Here is a 17183-nt window from a genome sequence, read left to right as displayed (position 1 = left end):
AAGCTTGGGGCGAGCAAAGGCACATCTGAACGTCGTCCCTCTTGTCTGCTCCAGCCTCAGATGTTTTCCCCAGGCATTGCTTTGGATGCGCCTGGGGGAAAACGCCTTCGAAGGAGAATTACCGATCCTTTCTGTTTTTCAGTTTGGGAGCAGCGAGCTCGCACCTGCCTTCCGTTCCTCGGCCGTCACTCGGGTGCAGCAGCCAAAGTTTGCTTTGCCGAGTTGTGCGTTAGGCGCTCACGTTGCTCCCGTTTGCTCATACCGCCGCTCGGGCAGAAGACGGGGCGCGGCGGGGGCGGCCGCGCTGCGCGGCCCCCGCGGGGGTCCTCCGCCGCCGCTCCCCGCCAGGGGGCGCTGCCGCCGCGTCCCCGACCGCCCCCCGCGCTGCGGATCCCGCGGGGCCGCCCCGGTGCGGGCAGCGCTGTGCGGGGGGTGCGGGGCGGCGCTGCGCCCCATCCGGGAGCTCCGTGCTGGGGCTTCTTGCCGGGGTCTGTGCTGGGGGTCCTCTCTGGGCGCCGCGGTCGCTCTCTTGCTGTGTCATTCCTCGCCCCGAGCCAAGTCAGTAACCGAGGCTCTGTCTCCGGCCGTGGCCACTGATTTGCGCGCACGCCCGGCAGGAGGGAAAGGCGTATTTTGTCAGTTAGGGCCGCTGCTTCCCTACAGCTGCGATGCATTGCTTGTCCCTGGATCCCCTTCAGCTCTGCAATGCTTTAAGATGCTGCCGAGCGGTCCGTGCCGCCAGCCCACCCCTGGGCGGTCCGGGCACTGCAGGCACGAAGGTGACGCGGCCCGCGGGGACGCTCCCGGGGAAGCTGCGCCGCCGTGCCGAGGAGGCTGAGGGGCTTCATCTGAGGCGTACCGGGGTGGGAGCGGGGCGATGAATCGGGCCCGAGCGACGGCACTGAGAAAGGGCTCTCGGCGCTGTCGTGGGGAAGCCTGGGCCGTGTGGATCCACGGGTGACAGTGCCCCTTGCAGGCAGCACAGAAACCCGCCGGTAATCGCATTTGTGCGAGATAACCGGGCATGTAATGTCGCACGGGCGGACGTACATCTGTGCAGCCGCTTGCAGGCAGGCAGCCGCCTCTGCTGCAGGGGCTGCAGGCGGCTTCAGACCGAGCACAGCGCGCCCGGCGCTGCCTTCCCTCGCCGTCGGGTCGGAAATCTCCCCGTGTCTCAGCGGCGGGTGCTTCGTCGCTGCTCCGCGCGCTGTGTGGCCGTGCCCGGCCCGGTCCGCCGTGTGCCCGGCTCCGTCCGGACGCTCCCTCCGTGTTCGCAGCGCGCTCTGCGAGGAGGAGCCCCGACGTTCCGCGAGGTTCCCCCTCCGTCGCTCTGCACGCAGCAGCCGCTCCGCCCGGGGAGCCGCCGCGCCCGCCGCAGGGTGCGACGATCAGAACCCCGTCCCGCAGCCGTTTTTATTTTCGGTGGCGTAAGGCTTCTCCGTCGCAGGCTGCTTGCGGAGATGAGGCCATTTTGTCCGCATCCCTCGCGAGGCGACAGCGTCTCCTTCCTCGCAGTAATCGCAGAGCCGCCCGGGGCTCCCAGGGGCCGCGGGGTCGGCGCTCCCCGTTCCGAGCCGGGCGGCGGTGCGCGGGGGGGCGGTCGGGCTGCGCGCCCCGTCCCGGCGGCCGTGCGCCTCCAGCGCCGCCCTCGCAAGGTGCGCGTCCCCGGCAGGCCGCTGGGAGGCCGGCGGAAAGCCCGAGATTAGGAAGCAGTTAATCAGCGCCGGAGCGAGCGGGGCTTTTATTTTGACAGGGCAGCGCTTGGCTCCTTGCACGGAGGAAAGTGAATGATCCTGTTTCTCCAAATGATTATTCAGGCTCCGGCGGAGAAAGGAGCACTCGGCACGCAGCGCTTCGCCCCTCGCCACGGCGCCCCCGCCCGCCCCCGGGCTGCCGCGGCCGCCGGCACCGGAGCCGCCCGCCCGGCGGGGAAAGCGCCCGCAACTCGCGGCCGGGAGGGAAGTTGGTGCTCGCCGCGGCCGGACGCCGAGCTCCGCCGGCGGGCGCGGGCTGGAGCCGCCGGCGGCGAAAGCGAAAGGAGCGGGGCGGCGGGGCGCCGGGCTCGGAGCGCCGCCCGCCCGCGGCCCGGCCCCGCGGCGAGCGGCGGGGGCACGGCCCGCTCCGCGCCATGAGCCCGGCCTGCGGGGCCGGCCCCGCGCCGCCGGCCCGCGCTGAGCAGCCCGCGGAGCAGCGCCTTGCCGCCGCGGGGAGCTCGCCCGGCCTGCCCTGAGCCGCGCCGCCGCCGCCGAGGTGAGTGAGCGAGCCGAGCCGAGCCGAGCCGAGCGCTCCGCGGCCGCGCCGGCAGCGCCCCATTGTTCCGCCGCGGGAGGGAGACGGCGCCGCGGCTGTCAGCGACGCCGGGGCGGGACGGGACCCGCGGGCCGCGCCGCGCTGCGGGAACGGCGGAGCGCCGGGCAGCGACGAGCCGCGCCGCCCCACGGAGCCGCGCTGCCGCGGGGCCCGGCGGGCGCCGTGGAGGCGGTGGAAGTTGCCGCGGAAGGGCCCGGCCGGGCTGCAGCAGGTGGTGGTCCCGCACCGCTCCGTCCCCTTCCCGGCGCTCAGCCCCGTTCCCGCCCGGCCGTGCGCGTTGCTGTGCTGTCAGCGCGCTCTGGGCACGTCCCGGGCATCGCCCGCGCTCTGCGCGGCCCCTCCGACTTCGCTTTGACGTTTTAGAGCCGGCTTTCCTCGCGTCCTTCCCGTCTGTCGCGGCGTTGCCGGCAGCTGCACGAGGAGCACACGGCCTGAGCCGCGCTCCGGGCGTGAGGAACTTCTGAGTCGCGCTCCGCCCGATTTTCCCCGCGCTGCTCCGCGTCTGCGGCGTTGTGAGAGCCCCGGGGAGCACCGAGATGGGGATCCCTGCGTTTGGTGTCATTGCGTTTCACGTGGGGTTGGAAGAAGCGCTCCCGGAAGGCTGAGCCCGCGGGAGGTGTCGGGGCAGCGCTCTGCCCTCTTTCTGGTGCCGCCGCTCCCTCCTGAGACAGACAGAATCGATGCAACGAAACCTCGGCCGTGCCGCGTTAGGGACACGTCTTCAGCAGGTGCTGAGCTCGTCCCAGCCCCGCGCTGCTAGCGACCACTTGCTGGAGTAGAAATGTGAGAAGGATGCATATCTGAACGCATCAGTAATGCTGCGTGACGGGGCACGCTGCCGTGTTGTTGTGTGCAACGCCGGCGCGCCTCGGGGGCAGCGCTGTCAGCCGGGCGGAGGGCTGTGCTGTCACCCGGCTGCGTCCTCCAGCAGGAGAAGGGCTGCCGGCCGCGCGGGGCGCGGGGTGACATCGGCACAGCTCCGGGGTTCAGCTGCAGCTCTGCGCCCCATCCGAGCGCGGCTTCGCGGCTCCTCCCGCCCGCTCCCCGCACGGAGGTGCACGCGCTGCTGTGCTGCTTTCGCAGAGAAAACCGAGTCACAGAGGAAGTGATTTGCACAAGGTCGTGTGGGGAGGCCGTGTTGGTGCCGAGCAGCACGCCGTGCCCGCGATAAGGCCGGCTGTGGCACACGTGGGTACGTAACACACCCGGGGTGGTACCGACACAGAGATCACGCACGTCCTCCGCGTTGCTCCGCGGTTCTCTTTCTCCACGATTCTTCTGTTCCTTTCTCTGCAGACCGCTCACGCCCTGAATGCTACGGAGCCTTTCTGTTGTTGTCGCCGTGTTGTTTTGACGTGTGTTTTGTCCTTTCAGCTGTGCAAACAGCGTGATCAGTGCCCCCCCGCCACCCTGACCCCCGTCTTTGATACCCGCTGGCTGCTGTCGTGCTGCCGTGTGATGGGACGATGTGCAGCGCTGTGGCCGTGGTGCAGCTGGACGTGTGAGCTCTCTGCTCCACGGCAGCTGCCTCTGGAATCCAACCACTGCACAGCTCTGGTGGAACTCAGGTCCGTGGAGCCGTGCACCTTGCTGGTGTGTGCTTGGCACCTCTGGTCCACGTGCAGCTGGGCTTTTCAGCACAGCTAGAAGGAAATCTCGCTGGTTTGGGGGAAGAAGGCTTTGCTTTTCCTTCTCTTCGCTGTTCCATCCTGATGAGATGCTTTGGGCGCTCCCCCTCCCCGCAGTGCTTGCTTTGGGAGGAGGTGCAGAAGGGAACACCTGGGTGCACCAACTGCATCCCAACAGGTGGCTCTTTGCTGTTGTTGTAGTGCTCTTCGTGGCTTCACCTTGCCTGTTTGCTGTAACAGAAAACGTGATGCTTTACAAACGTGGATATATGGGTGGACAGAGGTACTGCAGAGGTGTGATGTACAGATAGAAGGGTCCGACCTCAGCTCTGCTGGGCTCTGTTTCATTCCTCCCAGCATGAAGTTGTCTGACAAACAGGCGCCCTGTGGATCTCATGCATGGTTCACTGTTTTTAGGGGGTTCTGGAGCTTTGCTGCTGGCTCGATGTGGTTTGTTGGTCCCCATGAGATTACAGCTGCCCCAGGAGGGTGTGGTGATGAAGACAGGGCAAAACGTGTGCCTTGGTGCAGAGGGGCTGGGAGGCATTGCAGCTCCTTCACTTCTCAGTTCTGCGTTTCCATCGGTTCTGAGATTGGGGTGAGGGAGTGAGGATGGCAGAAAAAGCACTCCCAGGTTTTTCCTGGCTGGTGAACTTGTGTACATGTGTACATGTATACAGTGTGTACATGCTGAAGCTGCACCCAGTGGCTCTGCCTGCACAGGGGACCACGATGCTCTCTGCCCTTCCAGCATCCGATTCCCTGAGGAGAACCGTCAGCCCCACTCTTTACCTTTGGAGTCTTGAGTCTGTTTGTCCGGTGTTGTGCTCAAAGGTTGAACAGCTGCTCTCTGCATGCTTTGCAAACTTTCATCCTCCAGGTCTGTAGTGGAGAAACTGCAGACTCCACCTTTCAGTTTGCGACCTGTTCTGCTCCGACCAAAGGCTCTGATTGCTCCGTCCCCATCCGCTGCCTCTCTGTTACCTCCAGGAATCCATTGCTGCTCAGCTGCGGGCTTTGCTCCCTCCGAGAGCAGGACTTTGGTTGGTTGGTTTGCCTTTTCTTTGCAGTTTGGCACACGAGGCCTTGAATCCCAGCTAGGGAACGGTGGGAGCAAGATATCCTCGGGATGGCTGTAAGGCTGTGCACTGTTCCCAGAGGTGGGGCGGCACCCTGTTTGGTGAGGAGCTGTGCCGGAGCCAAGTCCTGGGCCAGGAGCCAGGTCTGTGCTCTGTGCCAGAGAGGGAGAGACTTGGAAAGCGAAGCAGAGCTCCTCCTGTGCGAGAGATGGCCTGAAATACCGAGAGAAACCACAGAGTGCTCCTTGTTCCTGCTGTGCCTACTGGTCTTCCCTCTGCCCCAGTGCGTGGGAGGCCGCGGGACGCGATCTGCCGGGAGCAGTAGGGCTGCGCTGCGCCAGGATATGGTTTGTGTGAGAGATGCTGCACCACGTTGGCTGTTTACAGACTCTGAGCCCCTTGAAACGTAAGCACAGGAAATGCCAGGCTGCGGCGGGGCGGCGTGCGGCTCTGCGCCCGGTGCCTCTCAGCCTCCGGCAGTAGCAGAGTTTTGCACCATCACGGGCTGGAGGAGCTGCAGAAGCAAGGACTGGGTTATTTTACCTCCAAGAGAGGAGGAAAAGTGAAAGGAAATGACCTAACTGAAGGCAGGAAGGGGATATGGGGCAGAGCTGGGGATGGAAGCCAGGAATCCCGATTCTTGCTCATCGTTCAGCTCCTCCACAGCTGCTGTGTTGGGTCTCAGCCTCCTGTTTGAGCCCAGGTGTAAGCGGGCTGTTCCAGAAGCTGGCAAAATAGTTTCTCTTGTGAAGCATCCTCAGCACTTGCTGCATTCATGAATTTTCCAGTCCCTGAGCATCTGAGATCTCAAGGATGTGCCCTGCTGTAACTCAGAAGGCTGTGCATGGTGTGGTTGGAGCTGCAGGCTGGCTGGTGCCTGGTGCACGGTTCTGCAGGGAGAGCTGTGCTCCATGCAGGGACCGCTGTGGCTCTGGTAGAACGGACAGGGAAATGGCTGCTGTGATTGAGGGGTCAGGGAGCTCTGGTGAGGATGGAAATGAGCAGCAGAGGAGGAGGACTGCAGGCGGTGAGCTCGCCCTGCTGCTGCCCCTACTCTGTGCACGGGAACCCAGGGCTCTGACTCATCAGGTGTGTATCACTAGCCCAGTTCTGCAGAAAGGGACTCTGTTTGAATCATAGAATCCTTGGAGTTGGAAGGGACCCCCAAAGGCCGCCTGGTGCCACTCCCTGCAGTGCACAGGGACAGCCACAGCTCCAGCAGTGCTCAGAGCCCCGTCCAGCCTGACCTTGGCTGTCTGCAGGGACGGGGCACCACCGCCTCTCTGGGCAACCTGTTCCTAATTTCAATTTTCCTAACAGAAAATACATTCTTCTTCTTTTCTTTAGAAAAGAAGTTGGGTAGCTGCGTTATCAGCGAAGAGTTTCCATGCACCTTCAGCAGCGTCTGTGTCACAGCAGTGAAGGGATGGCTGCTTTGTGTTGTGTGTGTGCAGCGCTGGGCTATGGGCTTCCTTGAAGAGGCACGGTGAGGCTGCAGGCAGAGGAGGGTGCTGACTCACAAAGCACACTTGCAGGGGTCCTAAGTAGCCACGCTGTAGGTCTCCCACAGCCCCGGCAGCCTGTGGGCACAGGGCAGCGAGGAGTTGGCTGGGAGGCTCCAAAGGGCATTGACTAACAACAAGGGATGAGTCTCTGGGCGACTGTTCTCCACAGCAAGCTGGCCAGGGCTGTGGAAACCCCTCCAGCACTGGAGCTTTCACCACTTCCTCGGCAGGATGTGTTCCAGCACTGGGCTGCAATGGGAGATGGGGCCAGACGGGGCCTGAACGGAGCTGCTCCGGCCACAGCCAGGCCTCGAGCACAGCAGTCAGGCTGGGCTGAAAGCTGCTTGTGTCCTGTGTCTGCGCAGCCTCGATTGAACTTTTCCCTGGCAAGGAGCAAAAGGAACCGGGGAGACCTAGGGCTGGTCCAGGCAAGTTTCCTCTGCTCTCCCCGCCTCCAGATGCAAGTGGAGGAACGGCAGCAGCTCCAGACTGCAGTCCAGGAGCTGAGCAGTTTGGGGGCTCTGGTCCCGACTGCTTTTAGAGCAAACAATTTTCGCCTCTGATGTTCTCTGCCTCTTGGGCTGTGATGCAGGGAGGAGGGGGGGGGGGGGGGGGGGGGGGGGGGGGGGAGTGAAACTGTGGTTCAGAACAAGCCCTTTGGATGGCAAGAAAATTGCTGAGTAGCTGGTTTCCAGGTTGCCGAGGTCCTAGCCAGGGCCTGGCGCGGCTGCCAGAAGCAACAGGCTTGGAATTTCCTCTGCCTGGTGCCAGCTCTGCTCGGGCTGCCGCAGCACCTCTGTGGGGCCGGGGCTCCTCGCGGGCCCTGCGGACGGGGTTACGCTCGGAGCTGAGCGCTGCCCCCTCGTCCTCGGTGCCTGGTTTCTATTTTCTTTTCCAGGGTCCAAGCTGTTTTGAATTATGCAGCCTGCGCCTCCCGCGGGGCTCCTTGAGCAGCCGCCTAATGAGCTGAGCTCCTGACAAACTTTGCTCTGGCTCTGGCTATGCTTGGAAAATTTTACAGCCTTTTCAGAAAAAGGAAATGCCAGGAAAGGCCTGTCTCTTCTTATTTTTATGAGGGGGTCCCGGTTGAGAGAGGACCGAGATGGGCTTGGAAGAGAAGACAGGAATGGTTTTGAATACTGTGCTGGGCGCTCCCCCTCCCCGCCACACGCTTTCTAGTGATGGGTGTGAGGCTGGTGTGGTCCTTCCTTCCCCAGCACGGCTGTGCACAGCGTGGGGTGAGACCTGCAGGCTGCACTGTGAGCACAGGGAGGTGGCAAAGAGGTGGCAAGCGTGAATGGTGATGGATGGAGGCCAACTCTCCTCGCCCCACTGCTGGCTGCCTGCTCCCAGCGCTGTTCCCATCCCCAGGCTCGACAGCAGAACCTGGCACCGAGTGCCAATTTCTGCTCTTCCGGCTCTGGTTAAAGGATTCTGCTGGTGGAAAGCGTGTGGGGACCAGATCTGAGGCACTGTCACCTGGGAGGGCCAAGGCATCCGAGCTGGCATGCCAGCATCTATCAGTGCCCCATCTGCAAGGAAGTGCTGGGCTGCATCTTTCCTCCCAGCTGCTGGCGCAGTTACCGGCCGTTTAATATTTGCTAATTGTATTTTTCTGAATGTCACTGTCTGTTTCTGCTGTGGGAGCAGGCAGAGGCTCCTCCTGCACAGGGATGTGCTGCACGTCAGTGCACGAGGCCGTGCAGGAAGGGCAGCAGCACGGTGACGTCTGAGCAGGACCCAGAGGAACAGGGAAGCGGGAGTGAAGGTGCTGCTAGCTCCTGTAATCTGCAAGGGATGGCCCTGCTGAATTCACCCCCTTTTGGCTGAGGAACTGCATTACAGTGAGAGAAACTGGGGCACAACACAAGCTGTGACTTTGCCCACCCCCATCATAACCCTCTTCTTACGATCAGCAGAACCCTGTGGCCAAAGCATAGGGCCAGTGTGAATCCCGTGGTCTGGAATCTTGGCCAAGGCGTTCTGTGTGCTTCTGTGTTGGTGAGGCAGGGGCTCGCCCTCCTCTCAGCCACGGGTTAGCTTCTTAGCCTGCCTCCTCTGTGCGTGCTCTGATCTGAATGCTGCTTCCATGTCCCTAATGGTCAAAGTCATCCGTCTTTGGGGACAGAGCTGGGGGTGTTGGTTGGAATATGTAAAACTGCCGCTTGCCTGGGGAGCTGTAGAGCTTCTCCAGTGGGAGGGACTGAGATTTCTGTGTGATCCGTAGGCATCAGCTGCTGCCAGTCATAGTCAATGAGCATCAGATGTGGGCAGTGATTGCCCTGGGTAGAAGGAGCCCTGCGCCAGCCCTGCTTTGAGGGCTTGGCCTGCTCTGTCTGTCAGGAGGGTGGCTCTGGATCGCTATTTGATTTGGCAGCCTGTGCAGGCCTGGCAGCCCTAAGAGTGGGATGCGGGCACCAGAACCGTGCACTCCTCTCCCTTTTCTTTGTCACTCCTCCCATCGCCTGTTTTCTGCTGCATTGGGCAGGAGAAAGCACCTCCCTGGGGCTGCATCCCCTCCTCCACCTGGAAAATGACTGATAAGTCCTGCTTCGTTTCGCAGGGCTCACGGGCAGAAGTGGAGATTGTATGTGACAATAGAGGCCAAGCTCCTTTGCTTTGCTGCTCAGAGGTATGAATGTAGCTCTCCTGTTGATTTTCCTGCAGAGCGTTGCACTGGGTCTCCTCTTAAAGTGCGTCTGCTTTTGCTTTTCAGGCATGGCTGTGGCACTGCTGCCCTTCGAGGTGCTGGAGGCTGCTGGGGGTTGTGGCCTTTGGCTCTGCTTAGGGACCTCTGAGCTTCAACTCAGAGAAATTTCCACTTCCAGCGCTGGGTATACTGTGAAGCTGGGTATGCTGTGAAGCCTGGCTTCACAGCAGAGGTGCTGCAGCCCTCTGAGCATCCTCATGCCCTCCTCTGGACCCGCTCCAGCAGCTCCGCATCCCTCCTGTCCTGGGGGCCCCAGGCCTGGGCACAGCACTGCAGGTGGGGCCTTCCAGGGGCAGAGCAGAGGGGCACAACCCCCTCCCTCTCCTCTCCCTGCTGCCACCCCTCTGTTGCTGCAGCCCAGGGGACTGTCGGCCTTCCGGGCTGCAGGCGCACACTGCTGCCTCATGTCCCGCTTCTGTCCATCGGGACCCCCAAGTCCTTCTCCGCAGGGCTGCTCTCAACGAGTTCTTCTCCAGGCTGTGCTCATGTCTGGCACTGCCCCGACCCAAGAGCAGCACCTTGCACCTGGACTTGCTGAACCTCATCAGGTTCCCACATGCCCGCTTTCTGAGCCTGTCCAGGTCCCTCTGCATGGCGTCCCTTCCTTCTGTCGTGCCCACTGCACCACTCAGCTCGGTGTCATCAGCAAACTGCTGAGGGTGCACTCCATCCCACCATCTGTGTCACTGATAGAGATGCTGAAGAGCTCCGGTCCCAGGATGGACCCCTGGGGGACACCCCTCATCACCGGCCTCCACCTGGACATGGAGCCATTGACAACAGCCCTCTGGCTGCGACCATCCAACCAATTCCTTATCCAACATATAGTCCAGCCTTCAAATCCATCTCTCTCCAATTTGGAGGTAAGGCTGTTGTGCAGGACTGTGTCAAAGGCACAACTGCAGTTGCCCTTCCTTTGCCCACCAATGCCATCACTCCATCACAGAATGCCACCGGATGGGTCAGGCACGCTCTGCCCTTGGTGAAGCTGTGCTGGCTGTCTCAGATCACCCCTTCATCTCAGTGTGCCTTAACATCTCTTCCAGGAGGATCTGCTCCATAATCTTCCCAGGCACAGAGGTGAGGCTCCCCGGCCTGCAGTTCCCAGGTCTTCCTTTCTCCCTTTCTTAAAATGGGAGTGATGTTTGCCATAGTCCTTCAGTCAGCCTGGCTCTGAAGCACCCAGGGCAGCTCTAGACATCCATTATGCAACTTACTGGGCGAGACTGCTGTGAGAACAAAACATCATGCTGGATCAGCTGTTGTGGTGCTTCCTACAAGGTGACAGACTCTGTGATATCTTTCAGACGTGCCTCGTTTGCCATGCTTCCACTGGGCGTTTCTTTCATCAGGTCTAAACATTTTGTTGGTTATAAAAGAGTTACTTTGCCTCAATCCAGAACTTCAGCAAAGTGTTCTGATTTTGCAGGTGCCTGTGTTATTTTAGTGAGAAGAGTGATCCGCCTTCCCAGTCATTTGCATGGTCAGGACTTGAAGCAGCTGTTCCCCGCCCCACGTAGTGATTCTGAAGTATGAAGAGAGGTTCGGGAGCCAGTGGCAAACGTTTCTCATTTAGCTTATTATGCTATTTAATCCAAATGATTTCAGCCACCCTAGGATGCTGTGCCACCCAGGCTCCCTTGTGCACGTGGCATACATTATTGGGACTCTCTGCTCTTGAGAGCTGCTGCCGAGGGCTGACCCCGGGCACAGAAAGGATGCGGCGATGTTGGGATTGTAGCTTGGAACGGCGGGGAAGCTGTGCATTGCCCTCGGCCAGTCGACTAATCTAATGCCTCATCTTATTTGCATACCAATTAATTTTTATTTTAAGAGGACTCAAGTGGACCCAAGTGCCAGACTGTGTCTCAGTATGCCGTGGGAGGGGACCAGGAGCTGCTCGATTTGATCTGAACAACAAGCCCCAGGGTGGTTTTGCGTAATGAGCCAAAGGCCCCTCTGGCTTAAGTCAGTTCCTTTCCATCAGAAATGGGTGATGGCTGATGTTTCTGGGTATCCCGGGGCCTTTTTGGGCAGGTAGGAGCATGGTGTGCTTAGATCTTGCTGCACCCTCCACGTGCTGGTGGCACAGGACACAGTCTCTGAGGTGCAGCTCCCATCACCCACCGTCTCTGCAGAGCATCCTGGATGCAGAACAAAACCTATGGGAGAAGCCTGGCTCCAGGCAGCCCACATTACTGCGTGGCTGGTGGCAGAGCTCCTCTGATCAGCCTCATTTATTGCAGAGAGGAAGCAAACTCCTCTGCCCAGAGACAGGAAACTGGAGCCACGTGGGCCGTCCGAGAGCCCAGCTGACACCTCACGCCTGCACAGAGCAGCGCTGCTGGGTCTGGGCTTGCTGGCTGCCTGCCACAGCAGCGGCGGTTGTGTTCTCCATCATCCACTTTTACAATGAAGGGGAAACGCAGAGCCTTGCTCTGCACAGGGCTATTGCAAACCTGAGCGCTCCCTGCCAGCTGCTTCTGAGGGGAAGCAGCTGTGAGCCAGGGCACCTGGGTGCTGGGAGAGCTGGTGCCCGAAGGGGAGGCTGGTGGGCTGAGCCCCTGTGTTCTGCTTCCTGCTGCGCGTCCTTGGATGTTTACTGCCTCTCCTTCCTGCACTCTGCTGTGTGTGCCAGGAGGACAGGGAGCTCGTGGGCTGCAGCAGGACCTTCCCAGTGGTCCTCGCAGGCAGACACAGCCCTGTTGGCTGCGCTCGGCTGCAGAGGGGTGTGCAGCTGCTGCTGCTGCTTGGGGAAGGGCCGTGCGGTGTTCCCTGCAGCGCCATCCTGACCCCAAGTCGTTGTCCTGGGACTCCTGCTTCCCATCTCTAAACTCGCAGTTATTAGAGGGAAAGGCAGCGTAAGCTTTCTCAGCAGACTCCGTCATGTTTGTCCTGTTCAATTACAATGCAGCAGCAGTGGCACCAGCCGCCGCCTTCCTCCCCTCCCTGGGCTGGAGTGCTGCAGGCTCTCAGCAAATGCTGTCTGCGGACATCTGCTGCCTCCTCCCCCCACCGCCTCCTGGCAAGCAGCAGCAGCTTCCAGCGAACAGCCTGCTCTGTGCATCATTTCCCCCCCCACCCCCCCCCCCCCCCCCACGCCCAGCCAAAGCTCCCTTCTGCTCTTACAGGCTCCTTCGCAGGACCTTGAAATGGTGGTTTCCCTGGTGCTGGCTCAGCTCCAAGCAGCCTTCCGTCTCACAGGACCGTAGCTGGGGGGAAAAAAAATATAATTTAAAAAAAAAAAAAAAAAAAAACAACAAAACAGGGTGCCTGATGGAGGGAAAAGGCTCCAATGCGATGCTTACCCTGCTCTGGCTCGTGTTTCAGGCAGGCAGCCCTCTGCTTGGCAGGGCTCCAGCTTGCGGCTGGGGCCAGAGACATGCACCGAGTGTGGGCAGAGCTCGGAGCCGTTTGGCTGGAGGTGCTGCAGCCAGGTCAGCTGGGAGCTGCAGCCCCAGTGCCAGGGGCGGATGCTTTGGTCTGATGTGTGCCTCGCTCCGTCCTGTGCAGCTGCAAAGGGCAAAGTTTGCTGTTGCAGGTACTCCTCTGGGCCCTTCTGGGAGAAGGGAAACGTGTTCCTTTATGCTGTGGCCGAGCGGTGGGAGGATTTGGTCCTCCCGAGAGCGACTCGTAGACCCTGCAAAGCAGCATTTTGGTGGCTCCGGTCTGCTGGGTTCCAGTGCGAGGAGATGTGTTTGGTACAATAAAGGATGGAGATAGCCTGCAAGGACATCCTCATCCCACAGCCAGCTGCTCCCCTGGCTCCCACATCACAGGGATGCCCTGTAAGGAGCTCCTGGCATCGGGTGTCAGTGGAGATGGGCGTGAAGGAGCTGGGGGTGAAAAAATGGACGGATCGAATGGAGGGGGCACGGCAGGATCCTCTTCATGGAGGTGGTGAAGGGCTGCGACTGCAGGGAAAGCCCAGAAGGAGGGCTGGGGTGTGTGGGCTGGGGAGGAGCGCGCGGAGGGAGAGGATGAAAGAGGGTTCGGTAGCTCTGAGTGTAAAGGCAGGTCAGGAAGCAGGAGCTGGAGGGACTGCAGGTGGGACGTGAGAACGGGAGCTTGGGAAGATGGGATAAACAGAGCCTGTGGGGAAATAGTGCCGTTTTGTACCTGCGTAGAAAGCTGCGAGCGCAATTCAAAGGGATTTAGACAAGAAGGCACAAGTCTTTGTTTGGAGGGAGATGGATCATCTTCAGTGTGACAGTCTTTGTGGTGGAGGAGTGCAGAGGCACAGCCACACCCCCTGCCAGCTCGCAGGAAGCGGTGCTGTGAGCAGCGTGGCTCCCAACGACGTGCTGATGGTGGGCTCTGCTCGGGGCTCTGCTGGACGTGGCCGTGCCAGGCAGGAGGCTGCGTGGCTCTCGGGGTGCAAACAGGGAGAGAAGAGCATCGGCAGGGCATGGCACGGCTGCAGGAGGAAAGCATTGCTGTGCCCCAGTGCCAGGGATGGGGAGGGAGGGAGGGCATCGTTCCCTTGCACGTAGGGCTGCCAGCAGCTTTGCCCTGCCCATGGGAGGGCTGCCTTCTAGAGGTGCCCTGGCGTATGGTCAGTGCTGTGCTTGTGCCTTGGTGCTTGCTGCTGCTCAGCAGTGCTTTGGTGGAGTGAGGGTGGGCATCTGGGCTGCGGGAAGCCCGCAGACTGTGTTTCTGGGCAGTTATTCTCCCATCTGAAACGGAGCAGGTGGTTTTCTCCCGTGCTAAGGCTGCATCCCAGGCACGGGGCTCTGGTCCTGCTTGTTTTCCCTCTGCTCAGAGTCTGACTCCCTGCACCCAACCCGCAGCAGGGCTCAGACACAGCCCCTGGGCCGTGCTGGGAGGTGCGCCCCTGGAGGACCCCCCGGGGTGCCCCCGTGTCCCCCCTCCTCCTCCTCCGGCGCCCGCATCACGGCCTGGCAGGGCAGGGGCAGCGGATCGGTTGCCCCGCAAAGGGTTAAGCAGGCGCTGCAGCTCGCTGGGTCGGCTCCTCGGGCAGCCTGCGCCGTGCTGCAGGAGCGGTGTTTCGCAGCTTGCTCCAGTTGGCGTGTTTCCCAGAATGCTTTGGAAAAGCACTGACCCCTGACCCCCAGTACAAACTGAGCCCAGCACGTGGGAGGGAGAAATTACTCCCAGACCTTCAGGCTCCAGGGTTTACAAGCTGCCTGCAATAAAGCAGCCATTTTTTCCGACAGTTACTAAATCTCCCTTTTAGCTCCACGGCGAACCTCTACCGTCACTCCCCTCCCCAGCCCCCAGTCCTCTTCTTTCTCTCTTCCTTCGCACCAGGAGTGCTGCTGAAGGAGCACGGATGGGTGCTCAGCGCAGGGCAGTGCTGGTGGCGGTGGGTCCCATCCTTGGCGGCTGTGCTGTCCGCCTGCCCCATTCCCACTGATGCTGCACTCTGTGCCGGCCTCCTGCAGCCCCTCAGAGCCGCCCTGCACCTGCTGTCCCGTGTGTGCACATCTGCAGCTCTGGGTCGAGGAGGACGACCCTCGTGCAGAGCGACTGGCGGGTGAGCACGTTCCGGTGTGAAGAAGTGATGCTGTCTCCGTGCTGAGGAGCAGAAGTGCAAAGGTTCTCCTCGTGGCTTCTGAGCCTCGATGTTGATGCCTTGATAAGAGCCCAGGTTTGAGCTCTGTGTGCCATCGGCTCCTTAGGTAACTCACACAGGGATTAGTCTCCAGGGAGGCCGGCCAGTTTCTAGGGGAGATGGCTGCGTGGGAGGCTCACGAGGCTTCGCCAGATCATGCTTGTAATGCCTGCTGCAATGTGGAGCGCCAAGTGCTGCTCGTTCACACGGGCTTTCGTGGCGGTCCGGTTGTGCTCAGAGCCGTGTGCTGAGCGTGTCATTGTGCTGCACCGCAAAGGGAGTGGGGAGCGTGCAAGTGTTTGCACAGCGCTTCGGGAACGGCGAGCGCTCACTGCGAGTGGCTGCCATGCCACGGGCACTGTGGGATCCAGATAAATAACATCACAGTTAGTGTTTCAAAACAACCTCTTCCCCACTCCTCCCAGCCCTGCGCACATTCCTCCAGCAGGGAGCAGGCGGAGGTGGGGAAGTGCCTGCAGACAGCGGGGAGGGCAGCGAGCAGCTGCCCTGGGCTGGGGGTGGTGCTGGTGGCGGCGGGCACCTGCTGCAGGCATGGGCAGAAAGAAGCCCTGAGCTACGCGTGGCTCTGTGCTGAGCTGCTGGCCAAAGTGACGGAGGAGCCATTTTCTTAAATAAGCACCGGGCTGCTGTAGGATCACGCATCAGAAGAGCACATTCGTCTGAATCCCCTTCTCTCCCCTCTCGGAGTGCTCCGTTTTGTTTTTACATCTCTATGGCAGGCGACCAAGCTGGCTGAGTCAGTCGGCTGGCTGGCCACCAGGAGCAGAGATGTGGTTTTGTCCCCTCCCTCACCCCCCCCCCCGGATTTTTTTCCTGCACTTAGTGACAGTTTCATGTATTGACAACAAACCTCTCATTCTGTCTCAGGGCTGGGCCGAGTGGAAGCTGGTTTTTATTTTCTGCCTTATGTGTGGGGCTGGGTTCGGGCTTGTATGTCAGTGCTGGGGACGGGAGCACCTTGTGTGCCCAAGGGAGAGCTGAGCGGGGTGCAGGAAACCGTCGGTGCTGAGGGTTAACGTGGGTCCCTGCAGCAGGGGACGTTGCATTGCTGCGCTGAGCACGTGGGTGAGGTGGGGGCTTCATACGTTGATTCTTATTCTTTCCAAATGCATAAATCCCAGTAAATGCTCCGGCTCCGCTCTGGCTCCTGTGTGCTTCAGCGAGAATGCTGCATGAGGGCGAGCAGCTGCTTGGCTGCTGTGAGGCACGCGGTTATCTGAGGATACCTGCACTGCTCTGAACTGGTTTGCTGCTTCCTCGGTCATCTAGCAGCACTCAGCTGCAAGCCACGCTTCCAAGGCAGCGAAGGCAAGGATGAGGTGCAGCTGGTTCACTGAGAAGGGCTAAGAGATGTAAAAGGCAAAATCAGTCTTCCTGAAAGAGGCTGGGCTCTGGTTTACTGGGCTCCATTGAAACAAAGGGAACTTTTCCTCACCCCTCTCCCAGTCCCTTAATAGTTGTGCCGGTGGGCATGAGCAGGTGTGGGCAGAGGAGTGCTCTGTAGCAGTACGTGAGTGCCTCTGTGATGGAATCATGGAGCACGGTGTAGCCACGCTTCTTTCTCACCAAATGCAGAGCCCACCAAGCACATGAGCTGCTGGAGCAGGCACTGGTGTGCTGCACTTTTGGAAGCTGTTAGTAGTAGGTAGCTGTTTGACCGGAATCCATGCAAACCCTGAACTCCTCGGTCCTACACTGGAAGTGCATTTGCAGTTTGATCATAACTGACGCTGGCAGGAAACCTGGGGATGGTTTCTAAAACCCCATTTTGGCTCCAGCTGCTCACCTGTTTGCTTTTGTTTTTACTGGAGAGTAGGAAACAAGACTTGTCAGTTCCACATTGTCCTGGTTAGCACTGTTGGCACAGTTTCTTTCTAACCTAATCACCAGGAAAGCTGCTTGTAACAAGGTCTGACCTGTGGGCAAACTTTTAAACAAGCACCAACTCCTGCATCAAATCAATACCCAGATCAATTCTCCCCCCCCCCTCTCTGTCAGAAATACAGTATAGCTGAGTTGGCTCTGCCTGCTGAGTCTGTTTCCCAGCATATCCCCATGCAAAAGCCTGAAACTGTAGAATCGTGGAACAGCTCAGCTTGGAGGGGTCCTCAAAGCCCACCCAGTGCCACCCCCGGCCGTGGGCAGGGCTGCCCCCCACCAGCTCAGGCTGCCCAGGGCCCCATCCCACCTGGCCTTGACGGGGATGGGGAGCTCCACGAAGAGCACGCGTGAAGAACCGCAATTGCAAACCCTGTCCACAAATACCACAGAAGTCACCAGGGCTCTGGGGGTGCCTGCCCTTAGAACCGAACCTTGCCCCACATCTTCATGCAGCACTCGGGGAAATCCTGCAAG

General features: G+C 60.4%; 1 protein-coding gene and 2 long non-coding RNA genes across 4 annotated transcripts in view; 2 read left to right on the top strand and 1 right to left on the bottom strand.

Moving 5' to 3' along the window:
• Positions 1-1803: 1803 nt before the first annotated feature.
• The window catches only part of BCL9L (BCL9 like), a 55338-nt gene continuing 39958 nt past the window's right edge, over positions 1804-17183 (top strand). Inside the window, exon 1 of one of the 2 annotated variants that reach the window (XM_015298270.4) lies at positions 1804-2250. Coding sequence is in view for 1 of the 2 variants with exons in the window: in XM_046903816.1 (XP_046759772.1) it covers positions 2991-3038 (48 nt within the window). In the remaining variant the exon portion in view is untranslated. Of the gene's footprint in view, positions 3039-17183 lie in introns of both variants that reach the window. The other variant, XM_046903816.1, reaches the window with a different exon arrangement.
• On the top strand, positions 7153-10052 carry LOC124417381. Its single transcript, XR_006932090.1, has 3 exons — positions 7153-8557; positions 9086-9154; positions 9926-10052. It is a non-coding gene; the product is annotated as an uncharacterized LOC124417381 (long non-coding RNA).
• Positions 11238-12724, bottom strand: LOC124417380. The gene is made up of 3 exons (XR_006932089.1): positions 12541-12724; positions 12362-12444; positions 11238-11376 (listed from the first exon to the last, which is right to left on the bottom strand). It is a non-coding gene; the product is annotated as an uncharacterized LOC124417380 (long non-coding RNA).

Source organism: Gallus gallus, chromosome 24 (genome assembly GCF_016699485.2).
Source record: "Gallus gallus isolate bGalGal1 chromosome 24, bGalGal1.mat.broiler.GRCg7b, whole genome shotgun sequence".
NCBI classification, from domain to species: Eukaryota; Metazoa; Chordata; class Aves; order Galliformes; family Phasianidae; genus Gallus; species Gallus gallus.
The sequence above is the reverse complement of the archived record's forward strand: the minus strand, read 5'-3'. Positions and strand labels throughout refer to the sequence as shown.